The 13933-nt window shown below is 40.8% G+C and overlaps 1 protein-coding gene across 1 annotated transcript in view; it reads left to right on the top strand.

Annotated features, from left to right (window-relative positions):
* COL3A1 (collagen type III alpha 1 chain) overlaps positions 1-13933 on the top strand; it is a 67383-nt gene that overhangs the window by 16820 nt on the left and 36630 nt on the right. The window contains exons 2-5 of the mRNA XM_030579768.1: positions 5088-5299; positions 7747-7797; positions 8447-8554; positions 11404-11469. Coding sequence (XP_030435628.1) covers positions 5088-5299; positions 7747-7797; positions 8447-8554; positions 11404-11469 — 437 coding nt within the window. The remainder of the gene's footprint in view (positions 1-5087; positions 5300-7746; positions 7798-8446; positions 8555-11403; positions 11470-13933) is intronic.

The following is a 13933-nucleotide window of genomic DNA, read 5'->3' as shown; positions in this document are numbered from 1 at the left end:
AGTCTTTATGTGTAATGGATGATGCATTATGTCATAGCATGCTGACACACAGATCTACATCTGAGTATCGAGGGGGTGTCCTGAACAGGCTAAATCAACCCAGATGTAATTTTCCTCTGGAAAACCTATTTAATACTTTCATTCTGCCAAAAGCCTCAAAGATTTGTTCTGCAGTTCTTTCAGCTTATTTCTTAACTGATTTAATGAAATCCAGAAAGTTAGAAACAAGTACAAAAGTAATTATAGCCAGATGTCTGTGTATTCTATTCTTTCTGTTAAATCATGCCATCTACTGTAAAATGAAAGAATGACAATATTACAAGACTGTTTATTAAAATCAGGTTTATTTATTACCATTAAATTATCTCAGTCATTTTATAAGACAATTAAAATTCCTTTGATTTTCATTGATACAATTTAATTTCATGGAGGAAAAAAATGAAAAATGTTTTTCTAGTTATGAAAAATTGTACTTTGAGACAAGGTCCTATTTTGGGAAAGCTGTTGAGAATAGCGGACTTGAAAACAGGGATTTTTCCACCAACAGTGGTAAGTTATGCTAACTATGGGCCCTATCCTGCTCCCCATTGGAGCTGTACCATTAAGTTCAATAGGAACGGGAGCAGGCCTTATACATTTCTGAGAAGAAAGTAACAAAACAATGCTGATGTAATAAGAGTTGAGAAAACCCAGAACTGTGAAAATGTGAATCCTTGCACTTACTTTCCTGGAGAATATGAAAGTGATATTCTTGAGCAATTGTAGGTAAAGACAAGCTGCAGTCTGCAAAAAGCAGACAAATAGGGATATTTGGAGGTGGAAATCTCAACCTTAAAAAGGTGAAGTCAACAAGACATTTTAAAATGCTTAATTTTATATTTTATATATATATATAAATGTGTGTGCCTGTATATGTATATATGCTCATGCACAAATATATTCACATTTAAACACTCACAATGGCACACACACACTCACCAGCATGATGTTCTTTAGTTATGGATAAGTGAACTAGAGTAAGACAAAGGGCCCATTCCCTTCTCAGAGCAAGGTGGCATAGGAAACAGATACTTTAGCCACAGAGACAGGAGGTACAAAGATGGGGTGAGTCTGCCTGTGCTCTCTATGCCCCCCAGGCTGTGCTGTGGGGCAGATCTTGCTATCCCTTTTAATGAGTATAGCAAGATCTGCTCCTCACTCTGCTCTCCCTGGTGCTAGGAGGGTGAGGTAGGAGTTCCTCATTTGGGCATTGTTCCTCCAGACAGCGCATGCACGCGCACACACACACACACGCCAGACAGTGACCCACCTGCTTGACCTCAGGAGAACTCAACAGAGGCATCACTGAGCCTCTTTGCATGAGTCATTAGTAATACTGTAGGATGACTTTCATTACAGAATGCTACTCTTCTTGATTTTAAAACACAGTTTAACTGTCGCCTAGCGAGGAAATGTTGTCAACCAGTCGTCTTCTGAGAAAGCAACAAGTTCACCATTGCCCCGTGGCAAATATTTTGTTTTGTTTTGTTTTTTTCTTTAACAACCAATTATGAATGAGCTCATTTATCAAAGTACAGAAAATCTTTCTTATGGAAACATTCAGCAATTGACTAAGAGAATACCAGTTTTCCCCCCTCTGACTGGTTGCAATGTCCTGACAGAACTGCTTCTACAATGTCAGATGTGGGAATCCAGGCAGCCATTTTAGAAGCTTGGAATAAAAAAAAACTTCTTTAACTATATGTAATGCTCAAAAGAGCTGTTTAAAACTAAAGCAAAGTGGCCATCTTGGATTTCTTCTGGGAGACGAGAAAATTCAAGTAATTGCTTTACTTTTTTGTTTTATTTCAGGGATTTTGTGAAGTAGGGCTCAAGTAGCTTTAAATTCAGTCAACAAGATGCCTAAGTGGGGAGAGCCTGGTTGGGGGGAGGGCTGGTGGTAGCTGATGAAAGTAGGCACATCTAACAGACAATGGACAGAGCAATGCACTGTAACAGAGGTTGAACATCTCTGATGCTGTGACATTCCTGATGCTCAGGCATAGGTTTCACTAGGAAAAGTAAAACTGGGGAGAAAAGGAGCTACTGAGCTGGGAGAGGTGGAGATAATAACCAGCTCATGAAATGATGTAGCTTTCTGTAAAAATCTATTTAAGACTCAGAATAATTTAACTTCCACCCTGAAATAACGCATCAAGAATGCCCCATCCAGATAGTAGCCCCAGTACCATGTTCATGGTAGCCCAAATAATAATCTGAAAATTCTCACTCCTTCTTAAGCAAAGAAGCATCCCACATCAACATCTTTCCAACTAGAGCTTATCATGGTCCAAAGTGGGGGAGGGTTTCCCTCCCTTTGCCACCTGTTCACTCAGTTCATCTGGCCTCTCAACTGTTCTTAGCCAAGAAGAGAAGTAGTATCTGCCACCAGATGAGAACAGCTGATTTTTATGGAGACTGGGAGCTTCTGCTCAACCACAAGGAAGTGCTCTTCTGCAAGGCATAGGAACACTACTGATGCTCTGATCAGGATCTCACTTGACTTGGAAATTTGCCAGGCACCTAATAATCAATGCTATTATTAGTGCTTAAAGTCCTAATGAAAGATTATAGCAATAATAAGAGTTTTTGCCTCAATAACCCCATTGCCACTACAAAAATATTCATGGCCTTACGTTTGCCTTATTGTTTATGTTTGACAAATGCATCTGCATTTATCTGTCATCAGTAAAGATCGTGACTGCAGGAAGAACTTGCATTGTATCAGTGCCATCACTTAAAAAAATAATACAACTGTTCTTGAATCCTACTTTAGTGTGAGCCCAAGGGGATTCAGATGTAAATCTGTAATGTTACTGTTGAATCAAAATCACCTGCTCCAGCCTTTGTAGCTTCCTACAACATCTGATGACTTGTAGACAGTTCTAATTTCATAAGTTCATATTTAATAGAATATATTCAATTCTGTTTGATGGTATTTGCTTGCAACAATGGGATTTGAGACTAAGCTCCTCAGCACTAAGAGCATGAGTTTCTGCACCACTTGAGCTAAAGGATGAAGGTAAATTTTTCAAAAGTCCAATTTTCGGAAGTGACTTGGGCACTAGGCATCTAAGGCCCATTGACTTTCAGTGAAACGTAGGCTCCTATGAAAAACACAAATAGCAGCAAAGGCAGGATTCAGGTGGTAGCTCCTCATTCAACCAGCCCAGATGATTTTGTCTCCTTCCTACAAAACCCATCCTCTGAAGTTAGCAGCACAGCCTGCAAGTGACACTGTGTACCTGAAAAACAGTGCACTGCTTTGTGTATTAGAGCAGACAAGAGGGAAGCAAGAGGAGAGGAACTTCATGGCTGACAGAGGAGAGAGATCAGGATGGTAGGAAGGGAAGGGAAGGGAGTAAGACATCTGAAGGGGAAAGAAAGAAGAGGAGGAGATGGGGAAGAAAGAGAAGTGGACAGATGGAGGCAGGAAGACTAGAAGGATAAGAGGGAATGAAATGGGGAGGGACCAGTCACAGGAGGAATGCAGATAAGAAAGAGACCAGGAGTGTCAGTCAATAGAAAGCAGGAATACTGAGAGGAGAAGGCATGGGAATGGAGGGAAGTGAGAAAGCAAAAGGAATGTAGGGTAGAAAGAAACTATGGAGATAAGATAAGAGGGAGGAAGACAGACATCAAGGAAGAGGGAGGGAGCAGTGAGAATGAATTATGGGAGTGGCAAAAATGCATCGGAGGGAACAAGAAACTCCAGACAGGAACTTGGAGGGAGGAGAAACAGATCAAGGTGGGTGGGCAGTAATGGAGAACAGAGAGTACACTGGGATGCAAGCCAGGCTGTAGAGGTATGGAGGAAAGAGGGAGGGCAGATGGGGTAGGGATAGAAGTTGACACAAACTCTGGCTGTCTTACACTCTATCAGTAGAACCACTCGTGATATTTGATGCTATTCTAAGTTGCCCATGTGACATCTGTGGTACTTCAAGGGCACACCTATGAAATATATGTTTAAAAATATATCTGGGGTTCTTATCAAATCTGTTGAGAAAGTAGCATAAGAGGGTGATGAATACTGGTAAAGTTATGTGTACATGCACACATTTAAAATGGTTATGTGGGGTCAGTTTGGATTTATGAAAATATGTAGCACTAAGTAAGTTGTTATTTAAAATAGGGGTTCCAAGGCAAAAGCAGAAACAATACTTGGGCAACCATTACAAAAAATAAATAAATACCTTAGGTCACTGACAGGGTTGTCCAGCTGGGTTTTCTATGTTGTTGACAGAATATTATGACTAAAGCTATGTGCTTAATTTGTAATCAATAATCTCTTCAGATACTACAATTACAGGGACTGGATCAGTTCACAGACAGATAATTAACTTATTTTTGTATTTGTGAGTTGGCTTGGTCTTGGAAAGACTGTGAATGACATGAACAGTTTTTAAAGCAAGAAACTCCATTTTTAAAGCAAAAATATTCATTGTTTTTTCCATACATAAACTTTCCTGGAACTAAAGAAAGTTTCACTTATTTGCTACAGTGAACATGGATATTCATTTTAAAAGCTCTCCCGAACTCAACCTGCCAAGTGCATTAAACCAGTCTGTGGACTGTACGTCATTTTCAATGTGCGTGGAGACCAGAGAGTTTTTTCTTTTTACTGTAGATCTTTGTGTATGCATGTGTGCGCACGTGCACTAAAGTGAATAGTTTAACACTTTGGACCCATTCTCCTATTTATTGGTGCTCTATTGCAGATTATACAATCGTTCTGCCCGGGGGACCTGATCCAAAGGCTACTGAAGTCAATAGACTGAATGATTTCAGTTGGCTTTGGATCAGGCCCATAGAGCTTCTGTTGACGTCAGTGGGATTATCACCCGGAAATCCAGTGCAGACTTTGCATTTCCCAAAGCAGATCTTTAGGGTGGTTGAAGGAGAGGAAAATTTGGTCCTTGTCATTAATGAGACATGTTTAAAATAAAACCTCCAGTTTTCAGTTTCGTTTTCAAAATCCCATTTGAAGTATTATTGAGCATTGGTGGTTGCTACACATCTTACCTTTTCTTTCCTTCCTTTTTCAGTTACAGGAGAATGTACACATCTTGGGCAAGTGTATGCTGACAGGGATGTTTGGAAACCAGAACCATGCCAAATCTGTGTCTGCGACTCAGGAGCTGTTCTCTGTGATGACATCATCTGTGATGATCAGGATATATTAGACTGTCCCAACCCAGAGATTCCATTTGGAGAGTGTTGCCCTGTTTGTCCACGGGTAACATCAACTCATGAAACAGTAAGTGTAATCTGTTTCTTTGAGACATGAATTGTCCTTCATCCACATTTACCCAAGTCATTTGTCCATCCATCCATCCATCCATCCATACTTATGTATTTTAAGTACTCTTATTCAGCCTAAAGCCTTTAATATCTGATAACTGTTAAGGATGGGCAAACCACTTTGGATGAAATCAGAACAAATCTAAACCTTCACTAAAACTTAACCAACCCTTTAATAAAGTTAAAAAATCTTTTCCCCTGTTACTTTTCCTTTTCTTGCATCTCTGTATTTCCTGATCCTATCAGACGATTGGAACCAGAAATGATGGTAAAATACAGTGGAAATGTTGTTCTTGCCATATATTCAATCCACGGAAAGCAAGAAGTTCCAGTAACCTAATAAGAAGGTTTTTCTCACAAGAATTCTTGCTTAATTTTACAAACGCAGAAGGTTCTGATCAGAGGCAACCCATGCCTGCCAATAGTGGGCGGGAGGGGGCGGAGTGAGGACAGCCGGCTTCAGCAGTGTTACAAGTATGCTCAGTCCATGTGAGTATGCTCAGTACAAGCTAAGCAGCAAATCTGGGGTGAAGGGACCGATCCTGCCCCCCCATCCCCTCTAGTTCAGATCAACTTCAGAGAAGGAATGAAATGGTAGGTGCTTATTAGTAATAAAGCAGAGCCACAAAATTTGGGCTGTAACTTTCTCAAAGTTCAGTGTTATTAGGATCCAGAGTTCAAGTTCGACATGTTCTAATAACACTTGCCAGCTACAAAGCTCAGATCCAGATCTAGATCCAGATTGAAAATCTTCACAGCGTGTGGTGATGCTCAGATGCAGGGCTTTGATTCAGGCCTATTTCTCTGTCACTCAAATCAAACAAAACTTCAGAATCTTTTGGGAGTCAACCAGCAATAACATAATACACAGAAGTTCTACAAACAACCTATTTCTGACATAATGCTCAGTTTACATGCATGAAATCAAACACTGCCTGAGTGTTCAAACTAACTAAACTAAGCACTGTTTATAGCACCATGTAAATACTGTAGGCCTAATTTGCTTCTCATACCAATCTTACATCATTGTACAGTAACTCCATTTTCTTTAGTGCTGCTGTTACTGATTTACTAGTGTAAATGAGAGGTCATTCAGGGCCTACCTATTTAACTTATCATTAACCCATATTTAGAAGACATTATTTAAAAGCAGAAACAACAATAGTTTAATTGGTTTGAGTTGATAAATTTAATAGTTTTGCAGGTTTTAATTACAATCAGTAATAATTGTGTAGGCCCTCATCCTAAATTTCTGGCTCAAGAAAAGCTCCTGCTGAATGCAATCAAGTATTTTCTGGGTGGGAATTAAAGGAATAGGCCCTGAAATTAATAAAATTAATTATTGAGGATTGTGCATACATAACACTTGGATGGTCATTTTAGATTAGCATCCCCAGGGAAGGGGAGAAAGAAAGAAGACAATGATTACTTTAATATATAGGAACATATTATGCCCTGGCTTACAACCTGTATAACGCCATGAAAGTAAGTGGGTTTCCATAACAGTGTGAATGAGGGCAGAAAGTGTCTTATGCAGACATTTCATTGGACTTTATCATGAGATTTGTGCTGATTCCAAGTTTTTGCTGTCTTAAAATGTTTAAAGAATGGCTGGCTCCTGCAATTACACAGCTTTCTACTTTCTCACCATGAGTTCTTCTTTGGCTCCAGTGATCGAAGCTTGTGGCTTTTGTACTGAAGCTCCTAGATTTGGGCCCTATTTGATTAGCTCTGTGGCTTCAGACCATAAGGGAGCTGTAGGAGGCTTCCATCAACCCCGTTTCTGTGCTATACATGAGTCATAAGGCTACTGTGGGTCAGGATTGGGCATAATGAAACTTCACTCTGTAAAGTTTAAGATTCAGATCAACATCCACTGCTACAGTTAGAAATAGCACTAACAAAGATGCCAATAATCAGCATCTGAGGATGTTGAGGGTCACTGATAATTATGTGTTGAAAATCAAATAAATATTTTTTTTCTGGGAAATGAGGCTGAAAAGATTTGTCTCAGTTATTGATATGTGAATTTAATGGATTGGAAAGGAAACAAGAAATATATTTCCCATTCATCTCCATAGTGAAAGCAGGCAGGGTGAAATCCTGGCCCCACTGCAGTCAATGGCAAAGTTCCCAGTAATTTTATAGGTCAGGATTTCACCCACAGCACCTGTGTCAAGAATGGCTGCTGTATGTCACATGATGGATGCTCTGTGGTGATGCAACTTAATTTGGCAGTAGAAACATAGTTTTAAATGTTGATGTGGAAATGACCAATTTAGTTTAGTACAGCTGTATTTCCATTGTTGTTTAAACAGTTTTTCCTACCTGTTAAATATGCTGCACTTTATCAATACTTCTTGGTTTGATTCCTTTTTATGTTTTATTGTTTTGTTTTTCTAGCCTACTCCAAGGCCTAACGGTAATGTTGTCCAAGGCCCCAAGGGAGACCCGGTAAGTGATATCAGATTCTTCAAATAAATTTAAAATCATGAAGGGCCAAATCCTGCAAAGTGCTGTGTGTCTCATGCAAGCTGATGAGAAACCTCAACTCACATTGATGTCTTCATCATGGAGGATTGGGCCCTAAAATTATTCGACTCAGTTGGCCAAAATCTGCTCATAATGTAAATTCAGGATAATCCCATTAGCTTCAGCAAAGTTACTCCGGATTTATACCAGTAAAACAGAGAGGAGAAAGGAAAATTTGGCCCAAGGTGCATATAAATTTATAATCTTTTTAAGAAAGTTTCTGCACAGTAGAAAGATTTCTTCTGTGCTTCAATAACAGTGTTCCTTTTTATACTGAGCTGTCAATTTATTTTTGAATATTTCAGGGTGTACAAGCCAGTCACTTAAAATCAGTCTCAACAGGCAAAGATGTTTTTCCTTGTATGTATTTTTGTACTTCCTCTTCTCTACTTATTTGAACTGTAAACTTTATTCATATTTAATAGAAAAAAATCTCTTTTACAATATACGCTATCATATGGGGACAGAGTTTAACTTCAGCATGGGCAGGATTTGGTCCGTGGTGCGCCAGATAGCAACATACTGAAAGACAAATACAGATATTGACTCTTGTCTATTTTGAACTTTCTAGGGTTCTCCTGGAATTCCTGGACCACCTGGCTCCCCTGGACAACCAGGCAGTCCCGGCTCTCCTGGCCAGCCTGGGGTCTGTCAGTCATGTCCCTCTATAAATGGAGGCGTAAGTCATAATTATTACATTTAGCTCTGAAGGTGTTGCTTATAAGTTCTAAGGGTGAAACTGTCACGCACCCTACATGTAGGGTGGAATACACTTATTCCAGTGTTCACTCTACCTGTGTCATGGGTATCTGTGCAGCAGGAAGGCTAGCCTGAGTAGGGCTGATACTTCTGTTCTGACATGGATGGGCTCTGCAGATGGGTAGGGAGTGGAAAAATCTTGATTCTTCCTCCTACCCTCAAAACACCAACCAGCATAGTTGAGCTGGTACTGTTAGCCCAAAACAGATTAACTGTGGTCTACACCAGGGTTCTCAAACTCAATTTACATTAAGGCAGGGCAGGGGGCCTCCGCACACTTCTGCCCCCAGGCACAGCCCCTGCAGCTTCCCATTGGGGTGGGGGCAGCACACAGAGGCACAGCCCTGCCCTGGGGCCACATGGCGGGGCCGGCAGACACGTGGAGTGAGCAGGCAGACGCCACTCAGCTCCACTGTGCTGCTGGGGTGGGGAGCGCCCGGGGCGGCAGGTGGGGCCAAGAGGGAGACCTGGCCTCAAAACTGCTGGAGGTTCATGGGATACAGATGGCCCGCGGGCCATAAGTTTGAGACCCCTGGTCTACACAGATCAGAAGATGGGCTGTCTATAGATCCCACTCCCTCCGCATCTATCATCAGGTGATTTATTAAGAGAGAGGCAGAATAAGATGTAACACACAAATATTTATTATGCCACTAGTCAGTAAACTAGACAAGGATCCACCCTTCAGACAATAAAAAACAAGCCAGACACGCTCGGTTGTTAACAGTTACCAGAGTGTGAAGCTCAGAGCCCTTAAACCCCCTTAACCTATGGATGTAAAACAGAGGAAAACTACAATGGGTATTACAATATCATATACTGAAGATAGGGACACAACAATAAAAGCTCAGGATACCAACAGAGATAGTGGTGAAAATCAGGGGCACTGGACACCTAATAGGAACTCAGAAACTGAGTATTCTTCTCCCTCTAAACAGGTCCTCTGGGCAGGCCTTCTCCCTCAGATAGGTCTTCAGCGCTTGCTCACGCAGTCTCTGCTTGACCTCATAGTCCAGTGCAAGTATGCACCCACTTATAGTGTGTAGCAGTTGAGTGCACGTATGTTAATAGAGATCAAGAATCCAAAGTTCTATGAGCCCTCTGCGGCTCCTCACAGCTAGCTGAACTGTGTGGGACTCTGGCTGCCACTCAGATGGACAGCCCTGAGTGACAAGCCTGCCACTCACTAAATAACCTGAGGTTGCTAGGCAGATTATGGCTGTCACATGACTCTAACCGCCCTGACCTTTTCCTGCCTTAATTTGAAAAAGGCTGAAAGGGCACTAAATCATCTGAGGAGAAGGGTATCTGAGATGGAGTCTTGGGTGTTCTTTTACAAATCCAAGCTGGACATTACATAAAACAGGTCAGAAACAAATTTTACCTAACATTTCCCCTTCTTTAAGATGTTATTGATTTACAATATTGATTTCCTCAAGCAACAGGTACTCTGGAGTCTCTAGACTTGATAGTCATCTTTCTAAGCTTTAACTTTACCCATCCTATCATCATGAAAAGAAGGATAAGAGTAAGATCTTGAATAATCCAAATAACCAGAAAAGGATGCAGCAAAATGTGCCAGGTGTGGGACAACTCTGTGGAAGTGGCAAACAGAGTTTCCCACCAATGGGCAAAATTTCAACATTTTACCACTTTTTGTAACACTCGCTCAGTCTGTGCAGTGGAGTGATGCACTGATGTCAGTAAACTCTTGCCCTCCTTTTCCAGGTCTTTTATTATGGCTTCTAATTCTGGATGCTGTATTAATTGCTGTAGTGCATCGATGTTGACCCCTATGTTCGTAGGATCAACATGTCTATACAGCTGATAGGCTTTAATGATGGTTTGCACATTTAACTTCTCAGATGTAAACATAACATTGCATCCTTGTACAACAAGTGCAAAACATAGACAGAGATTCACATTTGGATAATTTTCAACTGGGTAAAAGAAGTTCACAAGGAACTTCCTACAAAAAATTCTTATACACAAACAATTACTGTGGATCACAACAACCCTAGACTGCTTGCTTCGGTGGGGTTCCAGATTATAATGACACTTGCCCTGATCGCTATTAAGGCAGATATGGGGTCCTTGATAGACCTCTGTGGAATATATATATTCATATTCCTCCTCCCAGACACATGCATCTAGATTGACAGAGTGATATTTATCTTGCTCTCTGAGTGCCCACTTTGAGATATCTATGGGTTTCCTGTTATTGGCATTATGTTATTGGGGATCAGGGGATATACCCAATTAGTGTTGGCATTAGCAATAGTTAAGACATGAGCCGTGATTTCTCTTAAGTCTGGATTATAAAAAAAATCCAGCTTCCTTAGACCTCTATGGAAAAGTCATCTATTGACTTCAGTAGGGTTGGACTAGGCCAGTAGAGGTGTGGTTTCAAAAGGAAACTTGGGAACATGATCAAAAGGAGTGACCCATGCTCTGGTACGATGTTACCTGATAACTTGTCTGGGGATAAGAGAAGAGAGGATGGAGAAAGGCAGCTGGTTTTCTCAGATCAGGCAGATCTATAGTACATCAATTGTATAGGCAGCTAAAGTAATTCTGATAACAAAGAAAGATGCTATAAGGGCATCCATTTGGGATGACTTTTGAAACATGTGCAGAATTGTAAGTGTTAGAACATTGCTAAATAGCTTATATAAATGCATTATTTCCAATACAGTGTGCCATACGAAGTGTGTATGTTGCCTGATTTGATTTATAATGGACTCTCTTGTTTTGATATTTCTGTTGCAGAGTTTTTCTCCTCAGTATGACTCCTATGATACCAAGGCTGGTGTTGGACCATATCCACCTCCTATTGTAAGATAGTAACCTTTTCTCTTTCCCTTTTTTAAGAGCACTTTTTCCTTTTGTAGATTGTATCTTGGATATTTATGCCTTTCCTACTGAACAAATAAGGTTATGTATTGAATTGCTGACTGCAAATGGAATAAGATTTAAGGCAGAGTTTGTCCTGGAAGTATCATTCTCGGGAGACTCCGGTTGTATAGATTATATGAAACTGCATGGTCGTTTCATCCTTTACCAATTTTTCTCTTCATCTCTCCATCCCATTTCTAGATCTTCACTCTCTGCCCTTCCTCCCAACTGATTCTCTCTCACACAATACCTCTTTCCTTATTTTCATCTCTTCTCCTTTCTATATTCTCCTCACCTTTGTTCCCTGCCTCTTCCATTTTCTACCTCTCATTATTCTTCCCCTAACTGCTTTTCTCTCCTCCACTCTGAATGCTTTTATCTCTCCCTTCCTCTTCTTCTTTCCAACAGCATTCAAGACCATTCATGCTCAATATAATCCTCTGTCCCAGTTTGTATTTCCACAGTTCAAATATTGCTCTATAGCAAACCAATATATTCCTTTTATTGTCTTCCTTTCATCCCAGATGCAGCCAGAGCATTCTACTGCGTTCTTTGTTATCCACAGCACTTCAGACAATGCAATAAGGATGCTGAATCTGCCCATTAGGCCTGGCACAAACTTTTCAGTTTTTTTTAATGAGATCAAACACATGTTCGATGAAACAATCACATGCACAGGTTACTTCCTCCGCAAAGATCATCTAAAAAACAATATCTGCTTAATTTTCCCTTTAGGTACTAGGTTTGTAAGGTCATTCATCACAGCTAACACGAAGTGTCCTTACAACAGTGATATTCCATTGATAGATACAAGTGCCTTCTGGCGGAGTCGTGGAATACTGTGCAATCTCTCATGGACATTGTGAACTACTATCTGAAATTGGTTGCTGCTTCATTAGCTACAATCATTATTTCCTAGTCTACATAACAAGGATTGTATGTCACATGCTGTACCAAAGGAAAGCAGCACCAACCAAACATGTTATTTCTCTGGGTTCCATCAGATCATTGTGTTGAATGAATGGTAGACTTCTTTTTACTGAACTGCAGTTCATTATTTTCTCAGTTTTGTTTTCTCTCATTTGTTTCTACCTCACTCATTCGTTCATTCCTTCATTTACAGTTCCTTACAGATTTTAGTCACAGCTTGTCATATCATCTACATTCTGCTACTTGGCTTCCTAACATGAGATGTGCTGAACCACAGAGTTAACAGAGATACACTGTAGTTCAACAAACATGGTTTCAGCACTGTATTTTGGAATTTATATTAAAGATACTTAGATTTCTTATATATGGTTCACTGGACATGGGGCATGTTTTTAACCTGATTGAATAGCCTACATCGGGGGTCGGCAACCTGTGGCACGCATGCCAAAGTTGGTACGCGAGCCAAATTTTAGTGGCACTCTGCTGCTAGACAAGGTCCCAGCTGCCGGCCCTGCTCAGCCCGCTGTCTGCCTGGAAGAATGGAGCCCTTGGCCGGCCGTGGGCTGAGTGGAGCCAGTGGCCGGGACCCCGGCTGGCAGGAGCTGGCAGAAGGAACCCCAGAACGGCAGCAGGCTGAGCCACTCAGCCCTCTGCCAGTCTGGGGTTCTGTCCACCAGCCCCACTCAGCCTGCTGCCGGTGTGGGGTCCCGGCCCTGCTCAGCCCACTGCCAGCCTGGGGTTCTGGCCAGGGGCCCCTGCAAGCTGGGGTCCTGGCCACCAGTCCCGCTCAGCCTGCTGCCAGCCTGGGATACCAGCCGCTGGCCCCACTCACCTCACTGCAGTATTTTAGTTTACACACAATAATAGTTTAGTTATATAATATAGACTTATAGAGAGAAACCTTCTAAAAACATTAAAATATATTACTGGCACGTGAACCTTATATTACAGTGAATAAATGAAGACTTGGCACCCCACTTCTGAAAGATTGCCAACCCCTGGCCTACGTCCTTTGCTGTCTGTTTTTGCCATACTGTGTTCTGTCAGATTGTTTTACACTGCATCATAGAATAAACTGATGTGATGTGAATAAAAAACACATCTAAACATGCTATTCTGTGATGTATTATAAATCTCAACAACATTTGATTTTTGTTTTACTAAATTCTTGCTGTTAATTCAAGTAAATACCTAATCCAAATAGCTGGAAAGGATAATGGACTTATGTTTAGCGCAAATATATTTTCCTTATAGGTGATTAACCATGACTGGTATTTCATTATCCACATATCTCTCCATCATTGTTATTACTATGTCCTTTCACTGCATGTTTGTTGGTCTTTTAACTTTACATGTCAATTTCTCCTCACTGGCTTTCATTTCCCTTACATAACTGTTCTCTTACTGTTTCTCCGAACCAACCATATTTTAAAGCTAAACAATTCCCATTTATTCACAGTTTGGAGACAACACT

This window comes from Gopherus evgoodei, chromosome 11 (genome assembly GCF_007399415.2).
Source record: "Gopherus evgoodei ecotype Sinaloan lineage chromosome 11, rGopEvg1_v1.p, whole genome shotgun sequence".
Lineage (NCBI taxonomy): Eukaryota > Metazoa > Chordata > Testudines > Testudinidae > Gopherus > Gopherus evgoodei.
This window is presented reverse-complemented; position numbering and strand designations above follow the sequence as displayed.